The sequence below is a fragment of the Larus michahellis genome, chromosome Z (genome assembly GCF_964199755.1).
Source record: "Larus michahellis chromosome Z, bLarMic1.1, whole genome shotgun sequence".
Classification (NCBI taxonomy): Eukaryota; Metazoa; Chordata; class Aves; order Charadriiformes; family Laridae; genus Larus; species Larus michahellis.
The window spans coordinates 28,677,428-28,694,566 of NC_133930.1; the positions used below are offsets into that span (position 1 = coordinate 28,677,428).

The 17,139-nt window shown below is 42.7% G+C and overlaps 1 protein-coding gene across 1 annotated transcript in view; it reads right to left on the reverse strand.

The window, feature by feature from the left end:
- The window catches only part of MAP1B (microtubule associated protein 1B), a 67,390-nt gene extending 51,048 nt beyond the window's left edge, over positions 1 to 16,342 (reverse strand). The window contains exons 1-2 of the mRNA XM_074569140.1: positions 16,153 to 16,342; positions 11,191 to 11,292 (exon numbers count right to left, since the gene is read on the reverse strand). Coding sequence (XP_074425241.1) covers positions 11,191 to 11,292; positions 16,153 to 16,324 — 274 coding nt within the window. The 5' untranslated portion in view covers positions 16,325 to 16,342. The remainder of the gene's footprint in view (positions 1 to 11,190; positions 11,293 to 16,152) is intronic.
- Between the last annotated feature and the right edge of the window lie 797 nt (positions 16,343 to 17,139).

A 17,139-nucleotide genomic window follows, 5' to 3' on the forward strand; every position in this document is an offset into this window, starting at 1 on the left:
AGATGACAATACTGAAACGCTTTGTCAAACTACATGCTACAGTATTCCTGTATTCCTAACAAACAGTCATAGCACAAACGGAGACAGGGGAAAAAACAGAGATATACTAAACTTGACAAGTGAGTCAGAGTCTACTTGCTTAGATCTCAAGTCCTTTATTTCATGCTGTGCTCTAAATTCAGCGTAGGAGAAGAGGCACTACTGTATGTCTTGGTGTGGTTATATTGCAGCTTCAAAACAGTGAAAGCTCAGGTCTGCTAGAGACATCCTGAAAATACAGAGAACACATGATCTGTAAGGCTGATTTCCTCAGCTATATCTGCAACACTTGTTAATTTATACACAAATATAGCTGTATGTATAATGGTATTGCTTTTCTCCCTACTGGCTCTGCAGAGTTAATGTAATGTTAAGCATTTTCATAAATGATGACTATCTCTTGTCTTCAAACTGAGAGAGCTCTTGCCCTGCATGAGCTACACTCTGCTTTTCCTCCATTGTCTATAAGAGATCTGAAGTTTGCCAAGTTCATTTCACATTGAGGTATTCGTCCTTCACAGTCAACAGAGCTGAATTGTCTGAAATTTAAACTCCAAGCAAAATAAATTTAAACTCAGAGCAAAATAGAAACATATGTCTCACATTAAGTACTATGACCTAAAAACAGTACAGAAGTATTCATACTGACTTCAGCATGTGCACTGCAGTGAGTATGGGCATTGAGAATGCCATCTACTGGCAAAAAAGCATGAGGGAGCGTGGTTCCATGGTAGGCGATTTCCAAAAAAGGGAAAGGGTGAGAAAACATGATGTGGGCTGTCAGTTTCTTTGATTCTTTGGATTTTCTTAATTGCTCGTTTCAGTTTTTAAAAAGCAAGTAGTTGTAACTGCATGACATGATGCTGAATTTTATACAGAAACTTTGGTGGGAATGAGTTTTGAACCTGAAGTATATTATTATGACTTATTTGTAACAGAAAAGGATAATGTTTGAAAACAGTAACAATTTAAAAGACACCAGAGATAATGAAAAAATATGAATAGAGCTGCAAGTCTGAGATTGCTTGTACTTTCCTATGCTTCCTCTTATTTCACAGGATCTCAAAAATGGTTCTCAAGAGTTCTTTAAATATTTGGTGAGAATATTCAGAGTCTAAACTTTTGACACTAAAATCTGAAAAAGCTTCAAACTCAGTGGTGAATCTGTTTGTTATTGTGCTGTCAGCTATAGCAACCGTGATTCCAAGCTTCATGCAGCCAATTTGTGATTTGATCGCAAATAGTCATCTTGGTGGAGAATATCTCTCCTGTTAATTCCATTTACAAAGCAGTAACTGTTGTCATAGTACTATGGCGAGGCAGAGCCATGTAAGCTACATCTCTGCTGGTTTGAGAACGAACTCTGCTGGTTTGAAAACATCTTCTCTTCTCCCCCTCCTCCCCTGTCAGTGATTATTGATGAGATTTTTTTATTGTTTTCAGTCCACACCTAGCCAACAACTAGGTTACCTAGACTATCTAATGAAAACCAGTTGGCCTAACATTGACGTAATATTCTCTGAGAATGTCCCATCTTTGCAAGTGAGTCACAGGCATGGAATAGTACAGGGAGTAATGTTTGCTGCAGTTCAGCAAGGACTTTGGTCTAAATCTCATTCGATCATTGCCTAGATTAAGGTAACAATCACTGACAAAGAGGCAGCAATCTGCTCAAAAGAAAAAACAGCAAAAAAAGTTGGAAGTGTCAGAAGTAGCCTCCGACATATTTAATATCAGAGGGAAGCCAGAAGTAGAAGGAGGAAAAATGAAAAAACATCATTTGTGAGCGAGACATCCCTGACCACAGCTTTTTCTAAACTCATCTCTTAAAACAGTAAACATTCCTTTGTTGTTAGCTGTGGTGTGGCTCCAAGAAAGGCAGCAAGCCTGGAAGCGCCAGTACTGACAAGATGCCATTCACATTTTACCACTAAATTACTGTGACTTACTGTGACATACGGGAAGACTGCAGCAGGAACAGCACAGGGAAAGGAAGAAAAGTAAGTGTTGTCTAGGATGAACACAAGCTTCTCCGTAGTCTTGAAAACATCTGCTAATATCAAAACTCAGCATTTCACTCATTTTAGGAAAGCAGAAGGGAACAGGATACAATGTTTAAAATCAGCTAAAGACATAAAAGAATACATCAGGAAAATGGGAAAAGTAGTTTTGGACGTCAGTGTCATGGAATAAAGCCTTTGATCTGTGCTTTGTCCATGGAAAAACTGCCCTTGCAGGGACACCAAAGCTGTCTCTGAAACATGGTAGTAGAGCTGTGGCAAAGCTAAATACCGATGTGATGAGACCCTGCTAATGGTCTTCTGAAAGGCCCACCACTGACGAGATTATCCTGCTCCCAGGGACTGAAGTCTGGGGCTGCACTGTCCTGGGTAGAGGTACCACCTCATCTGGAGCTGTGAGGGTAGCTCTATGCAGGGCTGCCTTGCACCACCACGCTTTCACTTCCAATAGCAGAAGAAAGCTTTTAGAGTGGCCCCTTCTTTTAAAGTCATCCCTGCTTTTCTTGTGACTACAAGTTAAAAACAAGAAGAGAGGAAGTGTTACCATGCCAGGACCGGAACATTGCCCTGGGCTGAACATACCACAGTAACTACTATCCCCATGGAAAGCAACAGGCACGGTGTCAAAAACTCATTTGATTCTCAGAGCGCTCTAGGAAGGCCTGAAAAGCACGGGAGGACACAGGTAACTTCACAGATGCCCAGCTGTCTCCAACATCAGCAGGGAAAAAGACTCAACTTAGGAACGGACTGAAAGTTAGGGAAGCAAATGCATAACACGCTGTGCGAAACTGAAAAAAAAAAAAAAAACAAAACAAAAACGTAGATACATGTAAAACAAAGTAAATCTCTAAGTTTCTTCAAGATTCTCTGCAAGAAACTGAATCCTTGGCCCAGAATTTGCTTTCAGTTTAAACCAATTCAGTTACAATGGGAGCACACAGGCCATGAAACAATCCAGAAGTCAAAACTATACCTTTTTAGGTAAGCACGGCTCTAGTGCATGATTGTATTATACTGTTCAATGGACTGAATAATGATTCTATACTGCTTAAGGAAATCTGAATGCTTTGCATCACCTCTTTCTTACGATTACTGTCTATAAATAGTTGTGGAAGACCCACACCCATTTGCATATCCCAGTAAATGTGTTTCCTCCTCCGCAATATCTCCTCCTAATAGATTAATACTATCAGATCCTCCTGTTCCAACACAAAATTAGAATGTCAGCAAGCTCTCCTTCCACATGATAATCCCCTACTTGATGTACAATGACATTATCCCATCAAAGCTGGAGACAAATTGTATTTCTTGTTGTAATTACAGGCTTTAATAGGTATAGAGGGTTGTTAGGTGTAGAGCAACTATTCCCACTAGGGAATCTACAGGAATACAATTGGTGTAGCCAAAGTATTTATGCAGTTGAGACAGCGCTATGATCAATGAAGCCCATCCCTACTTTTAAGGAGTCACTTAAGTAATACACCATTTCCATTTGGATTTGGGTTCGGTGACTTCCATGTGTTATGTTGAAAGGTGGTACGTTTTTCATTTGATATAGCAATTCACATAGTAGGACACAATTAAAAACAAAGGACCATTTCAAGCTTTTTTATATATAGTGCATTGAAATGTAAAAAGAATAGCATTCTGTAACACAATTGCTGAAAAACTGGACAGCAAGATTAAAATTTATGAAGTTGCTAGGAAGTGTTAAATGTGCAAAAACCTAATTAGTATTGAAAAATATTTAAATCTTCCAAGTCCAATGAACTTTTAGAATCTGAGCTTTGCAGCTAGTAATGGTAAGTTAGAAAAATTCAATAGTACTAGACAAACGATTATGAGTAATGCCATTAAATTATTAGCTTGCGACAAGCATTAAATCCTATCTGGAGATATTCTTGAAGGCATTGCCTTCTACATCAATTTGAAGTACTGGTCACATAGGAAATAATTTTTTATTCATTTTTTTCAGTTTGTCTAAATTCTATGCAGGTTCTGGAAGACCAAGAAAACTTTGGGACGCAACCTGAGATTAAGAAAGCATGCTGGATGGCTATAATACCCATGCCAGGATGTGTCTTGGGTGTTTCCAAGCCCTCTAGAGCTCCTCTAGTTGGGCTCTCGTCTTAGGGGTCCGTCAGACTTCATCCTGTATTTATTTCCCAGAAGTTCAACAATAGTGCCAGCAGAAAAACACAACATGAACACAAAAAGATGAAAACAAAGCTTCCCTCTTCCCTGTTCTAATATTTTTCTAGTCTCTCTTGTCTGTCCCATCACTTACAGTGATCCAGGAAACCAGTCCTTTCCTGGTCGTCTTTTGAAAGGACTCATCCAAGACTGGAGTCATGCTCTTATTAATGGATACACATATGAATATTAAGCAACAACCAATTCTAGAAGAGTTTACTGGCTCTGAGTAGGATAGACTTAATGTTCCTCACAGCTGCCAGTAAGGTGCTATATTTTGGATTTGTGTCTAGAACCAATGTTTTGGCTATTGCCGAGCAGTGCTTGCACAGCATCAAGGCTTTCTTTTGCCCCACTCTGTCTGCCAAAGAGGAGGCTGAGCGATTTCCTTTGCTTTACTTGTTAGTTTTTTCCTCTTTCCTTCACCTATCAAGTCATCTTTATCTTTATCTTGACCCATGGGTTTTCTTGCTTTTGTTCTTTCTAGTCTCTTGGGGGTGGGGGAAAGAACTCAATCCACCATAAAGAGCTTACAAGACCTAGAAAAGCTTATTTCTGATTCAGGATATGGGAGGTAAATCTGTGATCAGTCTTTTCTCCAGAAGAGCTACGTAACTGCCATAAAACTGGGACAGCTTCCAAAGGCTGCCTTTGGCAGGGGGGAGTTGACGTCCAGGTGAAAGTCTACATAGCTCATTCATCTCACTCAGAGATTACACAGCCCAAGAATATGGCTCATCTCATTGGAAGAAATTTTTTGGTTTGGGTTGGTTTTTGGTTTTTGGTTTTGTGGGTTTTTTGGTGTTTGTTTTAAATAAAACCCTCAGCTTCCCAGAGTTCTGATGGGCAGAATCTCCCACATACAGCTATGCAGGAGATGGAGACAGAGGGACACAGGACAGTGACTCGTCTCATCACTATAGATAACCTTTCACGTACCAAAATACTTCAAGTTGCAACATTAAAATAATACTGAAATCCACACAAGTTTGTTTCTGAATTAGTTATTACGTTAATACAATTTTTTTAAACTTAATTTTGTCTTGTATCAGCAACTAGTTTTGAATCAAAACTAGTTTTGGATCATAAACAGACTAATTCCAACCAATAGAAAAGCCAAGAACCAGAACAGTCATGTCTTTAACATTTACTAGTCTACGCTGCATGCACAGACAGCATGCAAACGCAGGTTGCCAGGAGCACTGGCTTTTCTTTTCGACTCTAGGAATAGATTGCCACTAATAAGTACAGGCCAAAAGTAACCATCATGTGTTTTTGGTGGGACAGTCAGGTGGGTTCATGCAAAAGCATGGGCCTCTGTTACAGAACTATCCAGCTTTCTGTTTGTGACTGTTGCTGACTAAAATGTGTATTTTCCCTACCTACTGGCAATGATGTTCTGGTTACACATTTGTTATAAATTTATGATAGGAGAGATGAGAGGTAGGTCATCTGTAAATGATGCTGGGCAAGGGTCAAAAATAAAATATTGTTTAAGTATTCAGTTTCAGACATCCCACAGACAAAATGTTAGGAAAGAAAGATTGAGCAGTCTCGTAAGGGACAAATTAAGAATTAGAATTCCGTAAGTTTTTGTTAAATAATCATTAACAAAATAACCCTCATGAATATACCATTAGGTATGCTGAATTATCATTTTAATAAGAGGAATGGGGATTCAAATTTCATAACACAGTTAAAATTCTGTCATTATTCACTACTAACTTAATCCCATGCCTCTGGTAGCTGCCTCACACAGGTCAAAAAACCGTTACCATAAAATATGGGCTACTGTAAGACCACTGAACATATTGTATGTACTTGCGATACAAGGCATTTAAAAATAACCTCCAGTCATTTTGCTGATTCATGCTAACAGCTTAGTATGGTGTGTTGGCAGCAATGTAAATTCATGCTAATTTTCTTTGAAATCATTCCTAAAAAAGCAGAAATGGAAGTCAGTGCCAGAATGATTGTCACATAAGTGCAACAATTTATTCACTAAAAAAAAAAAAAAAAAAAAAAAAGAAAATATAAAGTCACTTATTAACCCATCTCTGGAAATTTGATTAGTAGGAAGAAAGGAAGGCTTTGACAATTCATGTATCTGAACATATAGGCTGTTACACTGAGATCCTCTCCTGAGCCTCCAAAATCCTGGCATCCCCCCCCCCAAAAAAAAAAAAGGTCATGAGTAGAGAAGAGATATATGTGTGCCCTGAAGCCGATTGCCCCCCCGAGGGCACCGGGGGTCTCCATGCTCACGCTGCCGGGCAGCCCCACTGCTGCAGCCCTGGACCACTGACAGCAACGCCCTGCGGGGACACCATTCACTGCCGCAGCAGCATGAGTCAGCTCAATTCCCTAAATCCTATTCTGCCTCCATTTTCTTTCTTCCAAGACACAAAATGCTTTGAGAAACAAAACAAGTCTCGCAGCCAGCTAAAATTAACCTCTCCAAATACATAGTGAGCTAAAATGACTCCACTCCATAGCTATTCCAGCTAGCAGTCTTTAATAGCCGCAGAATCATATTTACAGGATGTCCCTAAATCTGCATACCAGACTACTTGAGATTTTAAGTGAAATCAATTCCTAGGCACTTTGTGATGGTACTCTGACACAAGCTGAGAAATCTGGTCTTAAGTTCTCGGCTCTTTTCTCTTTCTTTCATTTTAAGTGATAAGTTTTGCTCAAGTACCTATGTCCTCTTCTTTGTCAAATTTTGATGAAATACAATTTTTGGTAAGACAGTATTAAACCCATGCCCTTTAGGATTTTGTCAGCAACTCCATGAGCTCACACTGCAAGCTACTAGGTGTGATATTAACTGGGTTTAGATCTGCTTTGACAAAGGCAATGGGACTATACACCACTTTGGCAAAGTATGGAGCTGTGGCCATTGATGACCAAAATTTCCAGATCCAAAAAATTCTCCACAGGCTACTAACAGTCTTAAACAGTAACTTTTGAAACTGTAACTTCCAGAATGAAAGCTGTTAAGGCTTTTTGGGGTAATGACAGTTTCAGGGACCAATGACCTTTGTTAGGAAGCCTGAAGGAGGCAAGCACACCGCTGCTGCTGCTGAAGCAGGTGGCTGCTGAGGGGACACCAAACATGTCTTGCACTTTGCCGAAGTCCCCCTCCCCCAGCTGCAGGCAGGCTAGAGAAAAAGAAAGTCTTGGGCACAGGAAAGGAATGACTCACTTAAGCCACCAGCTGCTGATTTACAGACGACAGGAGACGTCCCAGTACTGTTCAGACAGGAAACTCATCTTCCACAGATACGCATTCTTCATAATAACAGGACAAAGTACAAAGTAGCCACAGTGCATTGCTAGAGCGGTGTTTCTTAGAAGGTTAGCGGCGACTAGCTGCTGAACAGCCATTTAAATAAAACAGATTTTGTCTAGACAAGGGCTTGAATACGCACCAATGGAAGAGTCAAGTGTCCCCAGGTGGAAGCTGAGGGACAAAACAGCAGCTGTGGAAGTCTTGCAGAAGGGCCCTCAATGGCTTTGCCCTCCAACACCCCCACCCTAAACCCCATTTACTTGGTCTCCTGTGAAGCTTCTTTATGCAGATGGAAGTGTTGTTTTTTGGGGATTTTTTTTGTTGTTTTGGGGTTTTGGTTTGTTTTTTTTTTTAATTAAGAAAAGATTGGTAGGTACAGCTGCAATTTCAACAGAACCCTTCCCAAGACTCTCCTCTTGCTCTGCCTCACTACCAGATACACAGCTTCTTTTTCAGCACTTACATGTTACAATCCATTGTTTTAATTTTTTCTCCTTGTGATGTTAACATAAGATGGAAGTTATTAGTACATGACAGAGAAAACAGAAGCAAGCACTGGAGTACCCATTTTAAGTCGTGTTGCCTGTTGTCTTGGCAACCAGTTAATAAGCTTTGTTACTCATTTTTCACCAACACCTGACAACAACATCTCTGCAAGATTTGGTATTATTAAGGAGTCTGCTAACTCAGCTGGTTTAGAAGGTGTCAGAAAAGATCTGTGGCATTTCCATTCTGATTCCTATTTTTCAGGAATGATAAATCATCCATAAGTTGCCCAGCAGCTCAATACAGGATGCACAGATACCACTGTGACAACCCATCCCCTTGGAAAAAAAAAAAAAAAAAAAAAAAAGGGCACAAAAAGAGTGTTGGGATCCAGCCGTGCTCCCTGCAGTATCAACATGTACGTTGCTATTTACTACACAGGGAGAAGGATTAGACCTCAAATTCCTCAAGTGAAAACACATGAATGCTTTGACAGACGTATTCTCTCGCATGTCTCTCCTTTGAGATTGCAGGCATATGGCATGGGGACAGGGTTGGCCCCTTTTCCTCCAAGCTTCCTTTTGGAGAAAGAGTCCTACCCTTCATATTGCTGCTGTGTGTATCCTCGAGCTGCTTTGAGAAGCACACAGGCATTTACTGAGCCAGAGCTGCAATTACCATAATTAAACATTGTAATCAAACAGGCTTCAGTCCGCAATCAGACCTGACTACGCTAGGAGCTGTGCAGACACAGTAGATGACTCTACCCTTCCTCGAGAGTAAACTGTCTCTGTGTGCGAGTCTCACAAAGGGTTCAGTCTCAAAGGATTGAAAAAAAGGCTGTTTAATTACATCTCACAGACTACCCCGTCACCTTGGATGAATACTTTCCTTGGACAAAAGGTCACCTAGTTACACAAATTCCACAGGATTCCTGATTTTGGGAATATAAGGGAATACATACTTACAATCATCTCTTTAGTATGAATATTGACCATTTCACCAGCTAAACACTCAAAATTCAACATTTGGGTGTTCTAACAGAAATCAAACATTCTGAAATTTTATTAACAAATGACAATAAAAAAAATCCCTTCTCCCTACCAAACAGCAGAGAGGATACAAAGGAGTCTCATGCAGATTCAGCATCAGAGAACCCCAGAGAGAAACTACATAAATGATCCTCTGATCTGTGCAGTGGGATTTGGCAGGTGCCAGTGGGCTACCCCACAAAACTTTAGACAAGAAATTGGTCAAGAGGGCTAGCTTTATTCCTGGATGTTCCCTTTATTCAAGTTTCAGGCTTCCTTAATGCTCTTTCAACATAGATTTTGGCAGTTCATTGTTTAAAGATTGAGCAGTGGTGAAAAACACATTCATTACTGCTTGTCATAGGGAGGTTGATGAATTCCAGTCACATGCAATTAAGCTGTAATTCAACACAATGACAGAATAAACAGGCAAGTCTAGACAAACAAGAAAAAAAAAATCAACCAAAAAATACAATTCCTAGAGAAAAATTCGTTGAGTATTCTGATCTTTCTGTTGAAGAAAGGGGTACACAATCTTATTTTATTAATCATATGAAAGTAGAGTATTTGCTGTATTTTAATTCATGCAATGGTATAAGGATATATCATCTAAAGAAGACAGCAAAAGATATTAGACTCTCTGGAATATTTTTGCTAAAGAAGAAGCACAGAATCTTTTTGCTCCCTGAAATTTTAAAGTAAAACACATACCACACACATGTTAATAATGGGATGCATTGCAACTTGTATTTCTTAAAGATAAACTCTGCTAATTTCACTTATCAGAATACCCTCTCTGTAAAGCAAAGCAACTAGTATCACTGAAAAGCTGAATAGGCTTCATGACGTTTAGACTGAAATGAAAGACGTATTCTAGGCCTGAGTTTACTTGCCTTGAGTCTACATGCCTTGACTCTAAATCTTCACAATGAGTATTGTTGTATGGTTCTGTGGGTATTCAAACCAGGGGAAGAATCATAGAGGTTTGTTTGGTTTTTTTTCTTAACTCCAGCAACGTTTTACTCTCTATAGATATGGGGAAATGCCACATAGGCTATAGCAGATTATAGCAGATTTTGCTGTAAGAGGAAGAATTAGTTGCACAAGACATTTTGGTACATTACTCAAAACAGTCAGGTCAATGCCGTCATGCTTGCAAGATATCAAGATCTCTTTGTCAACAATGTGTAGCAAATGACCCTAGGAATGTGATGTAAAAGCGTGATACAACATTTCATAGCCCTTTTTCACCATACTAAAGAGATGTTCCTGAAGCTGGAATTTATAACAGTCATCAGTACTAGGTTGTACTAGTCAATGTGTACGTGGCTATGACAATTTCAATAATGAAAGCAACCTCTGCTCCTTAGAGGTTATATATTTTTACCTGAAAACCATGATTAATCTTACCCATGCTCACTCAGCATTTGTGTTAATGAGATGTTAGAAAACTTACCAAACCCTTGACTCCCATGCAACAAGAACAACATCAAATTATACACTTGACAAAATTGGATTTTTTTTGTTCTGTTTTGCTTTATTGTATGAATCCTCTAAAGGAAGGACAGGCTTGAAGAAAAGGCAGCAGAAGAGATTTAGTCTTATGAGTCCTGTAAATTTCTAATTTCCTCATACAAGCCAAAGAAATTTCCTGTGAGTCAAGGTAGGCCCTCCACCCCTCAGCTTTTCATACCAAGAAGAAACACAGGGCTTGAGCCGTGCTTGAGCAACAACTGTGACACTATTTATGGCTCTATCAAACTATAGAGCTAAACTTCCAGGTAATTTTTTTCGTGTGTGCTCTACCTACTACAATAAGCTTCAGTCTTTGGGACTACTAGTGCTACATAACCAAAATGTTCAGTCAAAAAGTTGGTTTTATTTAACTTTAATGTGACACTAAAATGAACATCTACTACCAAAGTAATCACGGTGATATACACAGTACCTAAAAGACTGATTATTTTACAGTTAAGTTGTGAGAAAGTTAAAACATTTAATTTTCAAGTCATATTTTAAAATAAAGGAAAAAATTATTCATTGTAAAGAATCACTAATAAAAGTGGGCTCTTAAAAAAAAAACCAAACAAATAACCCCCTTGTCAAACATTTCCAAACTCACCTCGAACTTCAGGAGAGAATCGAGCTGAATGGCGAGACACAAAAAGTTTCAGTTCTTGGTCCAAGTTGCATTCAACCAAGTTTGTGTCCCATGATCGGATTCCTAAAATTCAAGATAAAAAACACATCTAGCTTGGTACATGAGCACTGGAAGTTTTAACTGAGTATTTCTCCATTTGTATTCATGCTATTTACACATTTCTAAATTCCAGACCCAGCCTCTCTTCCTTTCAAGGCATACAGCTATTTTTTGGAAAGTGAGGAGCGCTCAGAACAAGCATTCTGGAAAGGAATCAGTCACAAGCAAGAGGAAGTCTGCCTTTCCAAATGGTAACCATTCTTCAAGGCCACAGCTTTAGGACTGCTGGTCTCACATCCTAGTAGCCACATTATGAGAAGCTACTGATGTCCCTGAATTGACTTTAAAATAGCGATACACGGATTTACAAAACTGAAAATGAATCACTTGGAGAAAACTTTAATCACATTGCAGGACCATTGCACTTGTACCTCTGAGAAAAAAAGACAGCATCACCTAGCATGTTGCAAATTAATATTTAAATACCAAGTATTAAATTGCTGACTTCTTCATTCAAAAGCTTTGAAGCATCTCATATTTAAAATTAAAATTTAAGTGATCTTTTATTTATGAAGTATCAAAATTCTAGTTTTGAGATTTAAAAATGTTATGCTTGATCTTTTTTCTTTCAAAAACTAAACAGGACATCTCTATTCCCTACCACTCCCTCCCCCCGCCCCAGCTACTTAGAAAGTGAGATACAATATGGCACAGATACGATTTAAAAAAAATAATGTATTATGCCAAAAAATATTTTTAAGGATTGAAATTTGACTGGGTTGGGAGGGGAGGGGGGGAGTGGGTGGAAATCACTGCAGCCAAATTTATAGTTTCCTTCCATAAGATTTCGATGACTAAATGAAAAAAATCAGGAGAACACGCTCATAATTTTTCTACAGTTTTCTTGTTTTGGAATTGTTCTGAAAAATCTTCTAGTTTTAAAAAATACTGAGCAGGCAGTTGCACTACAGGTAAGTCCAGGCACTGCTGCAATTTTGAACACTAACATTACAGTGATTTTTTTTTTTTTTCCTAAAGGAACATCATTAGTCTTACACAAATTAGCTGGCAAACACAGAAGGGACTGCAGGTGAGGAAGTGTCTGGTGGCTCCTCCCCACATGCCTGACCATGCCTTTGCATGAAATTGTTGAGTTAAATCACTTTGGGGCTTGGCATGAAGGTGCTTGAAGAGGTGTGTGGCCAACCCCTCACTGTGAGACTAGCACCAACACTCCTGCTGGTAACTCTGTCAGGGCTTCAGGCTGTGAACGTTACCGTCAACGCTAGCCCCCATGCTGTATTCTCTTTCAAGGCAGCAGAAGCTTCAGGACTCGCGCTGGCAGAAGCCATGTTGTAGGGCTGAAGGGTGAGGAGGAGAAAGAGGGGGAAGAGCAGAGAAACCAGATCTGCAATGCTGGTCTCCCATTGCAGCTCTGAGTACGTTCTCCATGCAAATATGAACATCTGCATTTCAAGAGCCTGAAGCCTCTTCAGGGAGAATTCATCCAGGGCTTTTCCTTGTCAGCATCCCAGTCTAGGTAGGAGCATGCTTACTACTATTATGCTACCAGCTATTAAGTAGCTGCCATTTGAAACTCCAAATAAATTTGGAAATACAGTAGTGCCTGTGTGTTTCATAACCACTCAAGAGAAAAATAACTGAGCTGTAACCAGCCACCTCCACTTCCTGACTGATGCATCATTGTTCAGAGGCATAAGCAGTGAGGCTCTTCTGCAAGTCTCCATATTTTCATTTCTCAAAAATCTCTTGGCCATATGGTGCATTTTTGGGGCGTAGTTTTGGCAGACAAATACAGCTCAGCAGGCTTTAATGTTTTCCAGGTGTTGGAATATTTAAGAGCAAGAAAATAAAGATGATATAATACCACGCATGTACAGCACATATGAAAACTATGACTAGTAAACCAATATCGATCACAAAGCTGAAGTACATTGAATGAATGAGAGCAGGACTTCAAGAAGCTAGAAGATAAACAGCCCGCTGGCCTCTGACAGCAAGCTTGTGTGGGGAGACTACAAAGCTTCCTGGAGGCCAGTTAAGCGGTATGGACTATGATTCAGCAATGCTAATGATAAGGCCTGTCCACCATCCCTAGCTGCTTTTGCCATGAATCCAAATTTGCTGTAGGGATAGGATTCTGATTAGGCGTAGTCAAGATTGCTGAGCCAGGCAATGCCCAAAATGTAGGACTCAAAATAAATAGCAAAAAAAAAAAAAAAGCCTGGACATCCCATGCACACATTAGTTCTAGTTAGTTCTAGAGGCTGAAGCTAGGATTTGGATACAATATCTCAAATCTACAGCTGCATGATTCAGCAGTCTGGATGCAAAAATTATGCATGTACATTATAAAGTAGCATAATGTATTATATACGTTATATAACCAAAACAGGTTTGTGTAGAACAGAGGTAAACCTGGAACTAAAATCCAAGGTCAGTCCAATGATGTAGATCATTAACAGCATGGACATAATTGCGGGAAGCATGGCTGAACTGGAGCTATTTCTTTCTTTCTGCAGTCTTAGGAGTGCAATGGCACTAGACACAGGACTAATCAGACAGCAGGCAGGACACACCCAGTAGCATCTACCAGACGAAAAAGATCTTTAAGCTTTTCCTTCACTCCCCCCTTCTTTTTTAGTGGACGGTGGGTTGGAGGATTGCCCCCTTTAGCAAAGTCACATCCCAAATGTGATTACTGAAAACGTATCTCATCACGCCATTCCCTCTTCATGATATATTAAGAAATGACTCTGCATTCCACCAGGTTGCGTAGCATCACGCCACTGATGTGTTATCAGCAGATGTTTTCTTTGACACGTTGCTCTGCAGTTTGGCGCATGAATCCACAGTTTTCAGTGGTGGTACTCAGGAGATGTACCAGAGAAGATAGTGAGGCAGAGTTACCAAGAACCCAAAACGCATTTAAGGCTGTTTAGAATAAATGTTGAAAGAAGTGGGTTTCTCCAGACTACAGCACACTTTCCAAAGAGAAAAAGATCAGTGGAGCCCATATTTGCCTCACGCAGGTAGAGCTTCAGATTCCCAGTGTACCCATCCAGAACAATGCACCTCAAAATTTGATCAAGGTTTTTTTCTACCAGGCAAAACCTCAGTCTGACCCTGACGCCAGGAGCAGTGAGGTGACTTCTAATCCAAAATGATGAATAAAAAGGTCAAAGCTTTCCCTCTGAACATCTAAAACTGCAAGTGGGTGTTATGCTTAGTGGCAGGAGGTAGCAGCAACAGAGCTATGCAGCAGCAACTGTACAATAGAAGCTTCAAGAAGAGACTGAAGAGCATTTCTTCAAAGGAAGGATGACATCAGCTGTCTTGAGGGCAGAAGTTTTATCCATTTGCTCTATAATTTTTAATAATTTAATTAAAATCCAGCCAATTCACTTGTGACACAGACAAAAATTAGATAGAATTAGGGAAGCGCAATGCTGAAGAGGCTCTGAATGACAAAGCATCTGCCTCAGTAGTTCTCCCTAGGAGACAATGGTAGCAATAAAGATGAACAGGTCATGGTGAAGCTGGTTAGCTGTGATGAGGCAGCCCTTTACCACAAACAGTTGTGAAAAAGAATCAAGAGAAATAGCCAACTAAAGCAACAATGCTTGAGAAAGCAACAATAGAGACAAATGAAGTCCTAGCTGGACTGCTGAACCACACCTACATGACAAGGCTGCTACCAATTCCCCATTCCAGGGTCTCATCCTCCGCTCTAACAATGGCAGGTTGCTGAAATCTCTGCTTTCACTGGCCCAGAACAAAAATATATGTTACAAAATCGGGTATCAATTGAGTTTAACAAACTCAAATAGGGTCCAGCAATAATTTTCTTTGTGCTTCATACCACTATTACTGCAACGGGGCTTTTTTTTCTCCTGCTCTGCGCGCACGCTGCAATCTATTGTATGAAAAAACACAATGAGAACTTACAAAACTGTCATTTCACTTGTGGTACCTTCTCCCATCGCCATCGTAAGAAAAAGGACAAATAAACAGCGAGTCAAAGCAGCCTGTAGCCGGACGATAAATGAGGCTGAGCGCTCAGGTATTAGCCTTGTTACCCATAAGGTTTTTCTTCATTGAAATATACATATATATGCACATAGGAAGCTTGGGTCCCGAAAATTTCTCCAGCCGAGAGAAAAGTCTCACCGCCCAAAGTTAGACACAAAGGCAGGGCTGCACTCCCGCTCGGGCAGCCTTTGCCGCCGAGGAGGAAAACGCCCCGAACGCCGCCGGTTCGGTTGGGCGGCGGCAAGGACGGGGGTTTGCGGGCAGCAGCCGCCCCGCAGCCCCATGCCCATGCCCATGCCCATGCCCATGCTCATGCCCATCCTCATCCCCATCCCCAGCCGCCTTTGCCGCCGGCGCCGCGGCCGCCCTTTGTCCGCTGCGGGCTGCCATAGGGACCGCAGTGCGGACCGCGCCACGCCCACCCGCCGGTGTCGCCGGGCAGACGGGGCTCGGCGGCGGCGCCGCGGGCACCGGGCTCCCGTCCAGTCCCCGTCCCTGTCCCCGTCCCTGTCCCCTCCGATGGGGGGGGGGGGGTCGCTGCCGGGCTGGCTCTCGGGGCCCGGCCCGCCCGTACCTCACCGGGGGAGGATGAAAAACAAAAAGGGGTGGGGGGTGGGGAGGGGGTGCGGGGGGGAGTGGGTGCGGCGGGACCGTCGTGGAATAAAGAACCGGGGACCGCGGCTTGGCGGCTCGTGTGGCCGTGCCCTGCGTGGGGTTGGGGGGCGTGTGTGGGGTGGGGTGAGCCCCGGCCGCGTCCGAGGAGTCGGAAGCCGCCGGCGGGGGGGGGCGCCGCGGCGCTGCCTGCGGCGTCCCCGCTCCCCGCCGCCTCACCTCGCTCGATGTTGGCGATGGCCCGCCGCAGGTGCTCGTCGGTCACCAGCTCCCCGATGACCACCAGCAGGTAAAACTTGCTGTCCAGGAAGCGGTGGGAGAGGCTGGGAGAGGTAGGGTTGGGGATGCTGCAGGAGGGTTCCGGGTCCACTTCCACCACCACGGTGGCCATCGTCGCCGCCTCCCCGCGGCCCTGGGGCGCTGAGGGGAGAAGGGCGGCTCGGCGGCGGCTCCGCAGGCGGCAGGGGAGTGAGGGCGGGCGGGGAGGCGGCGGCCCTTTTATACGGAGACGGTGCAGGGCAGGGACCTGGCGAGAAGGAGGAGGAGGAGGAGGAGGAGGAGGAGGAGGAGGAAGGGGGGGAGCCGGCGCATCCCCGCGCCGCCGCCGCCGCGTTTCCAGCATCCACAGCTGATGTCATCTGCGGCAAATCCTCCCCGCGGCGGCCCCCGGAAGCAGGAAGGACGCGGGGGGCGAACAACGGCCCGAGGGGAGGCCGAGGGATGCGCCCCGGGACCGGCTACCGGCCCCGGCGGGGGTAGCCCCCGTGCGGCGCGCATCCCGCGCCCCGCCGCCATCCCGCATCCCTTGCTCCCGGGGTCTGGGCCTCCCGGGGAGCTTCCCGGGGGTCCAGCCGTGAAGGGCGCGGGTGGGGAGCCGCAAGTGGTGCGGCCCTGGGAGACCTGAGGAAGCTCATCTGGACGTCGAGGGGTGGCAAAGTGGTTCCACTGTCCGAGGCCGAGGGTCCTGTCTCCTGCATCGCACTGTAGCACTGCAGCAAAATTTGAGTCATAATTCCCACCACCACCACACACACAGCAAAACAGCTATCTAAATATTCTTGCTACCTTTTTTAATTTTAAAACATTTTGCTTAATAATATAGTTCAAACATAGCCTTTCCGCACATATTCAAGGCCTGTGGATATATGACTTAAAAGCACTAGTTTTGGACAAGATGCTGAAACCCATACTCTTAAGGCGCCAGAA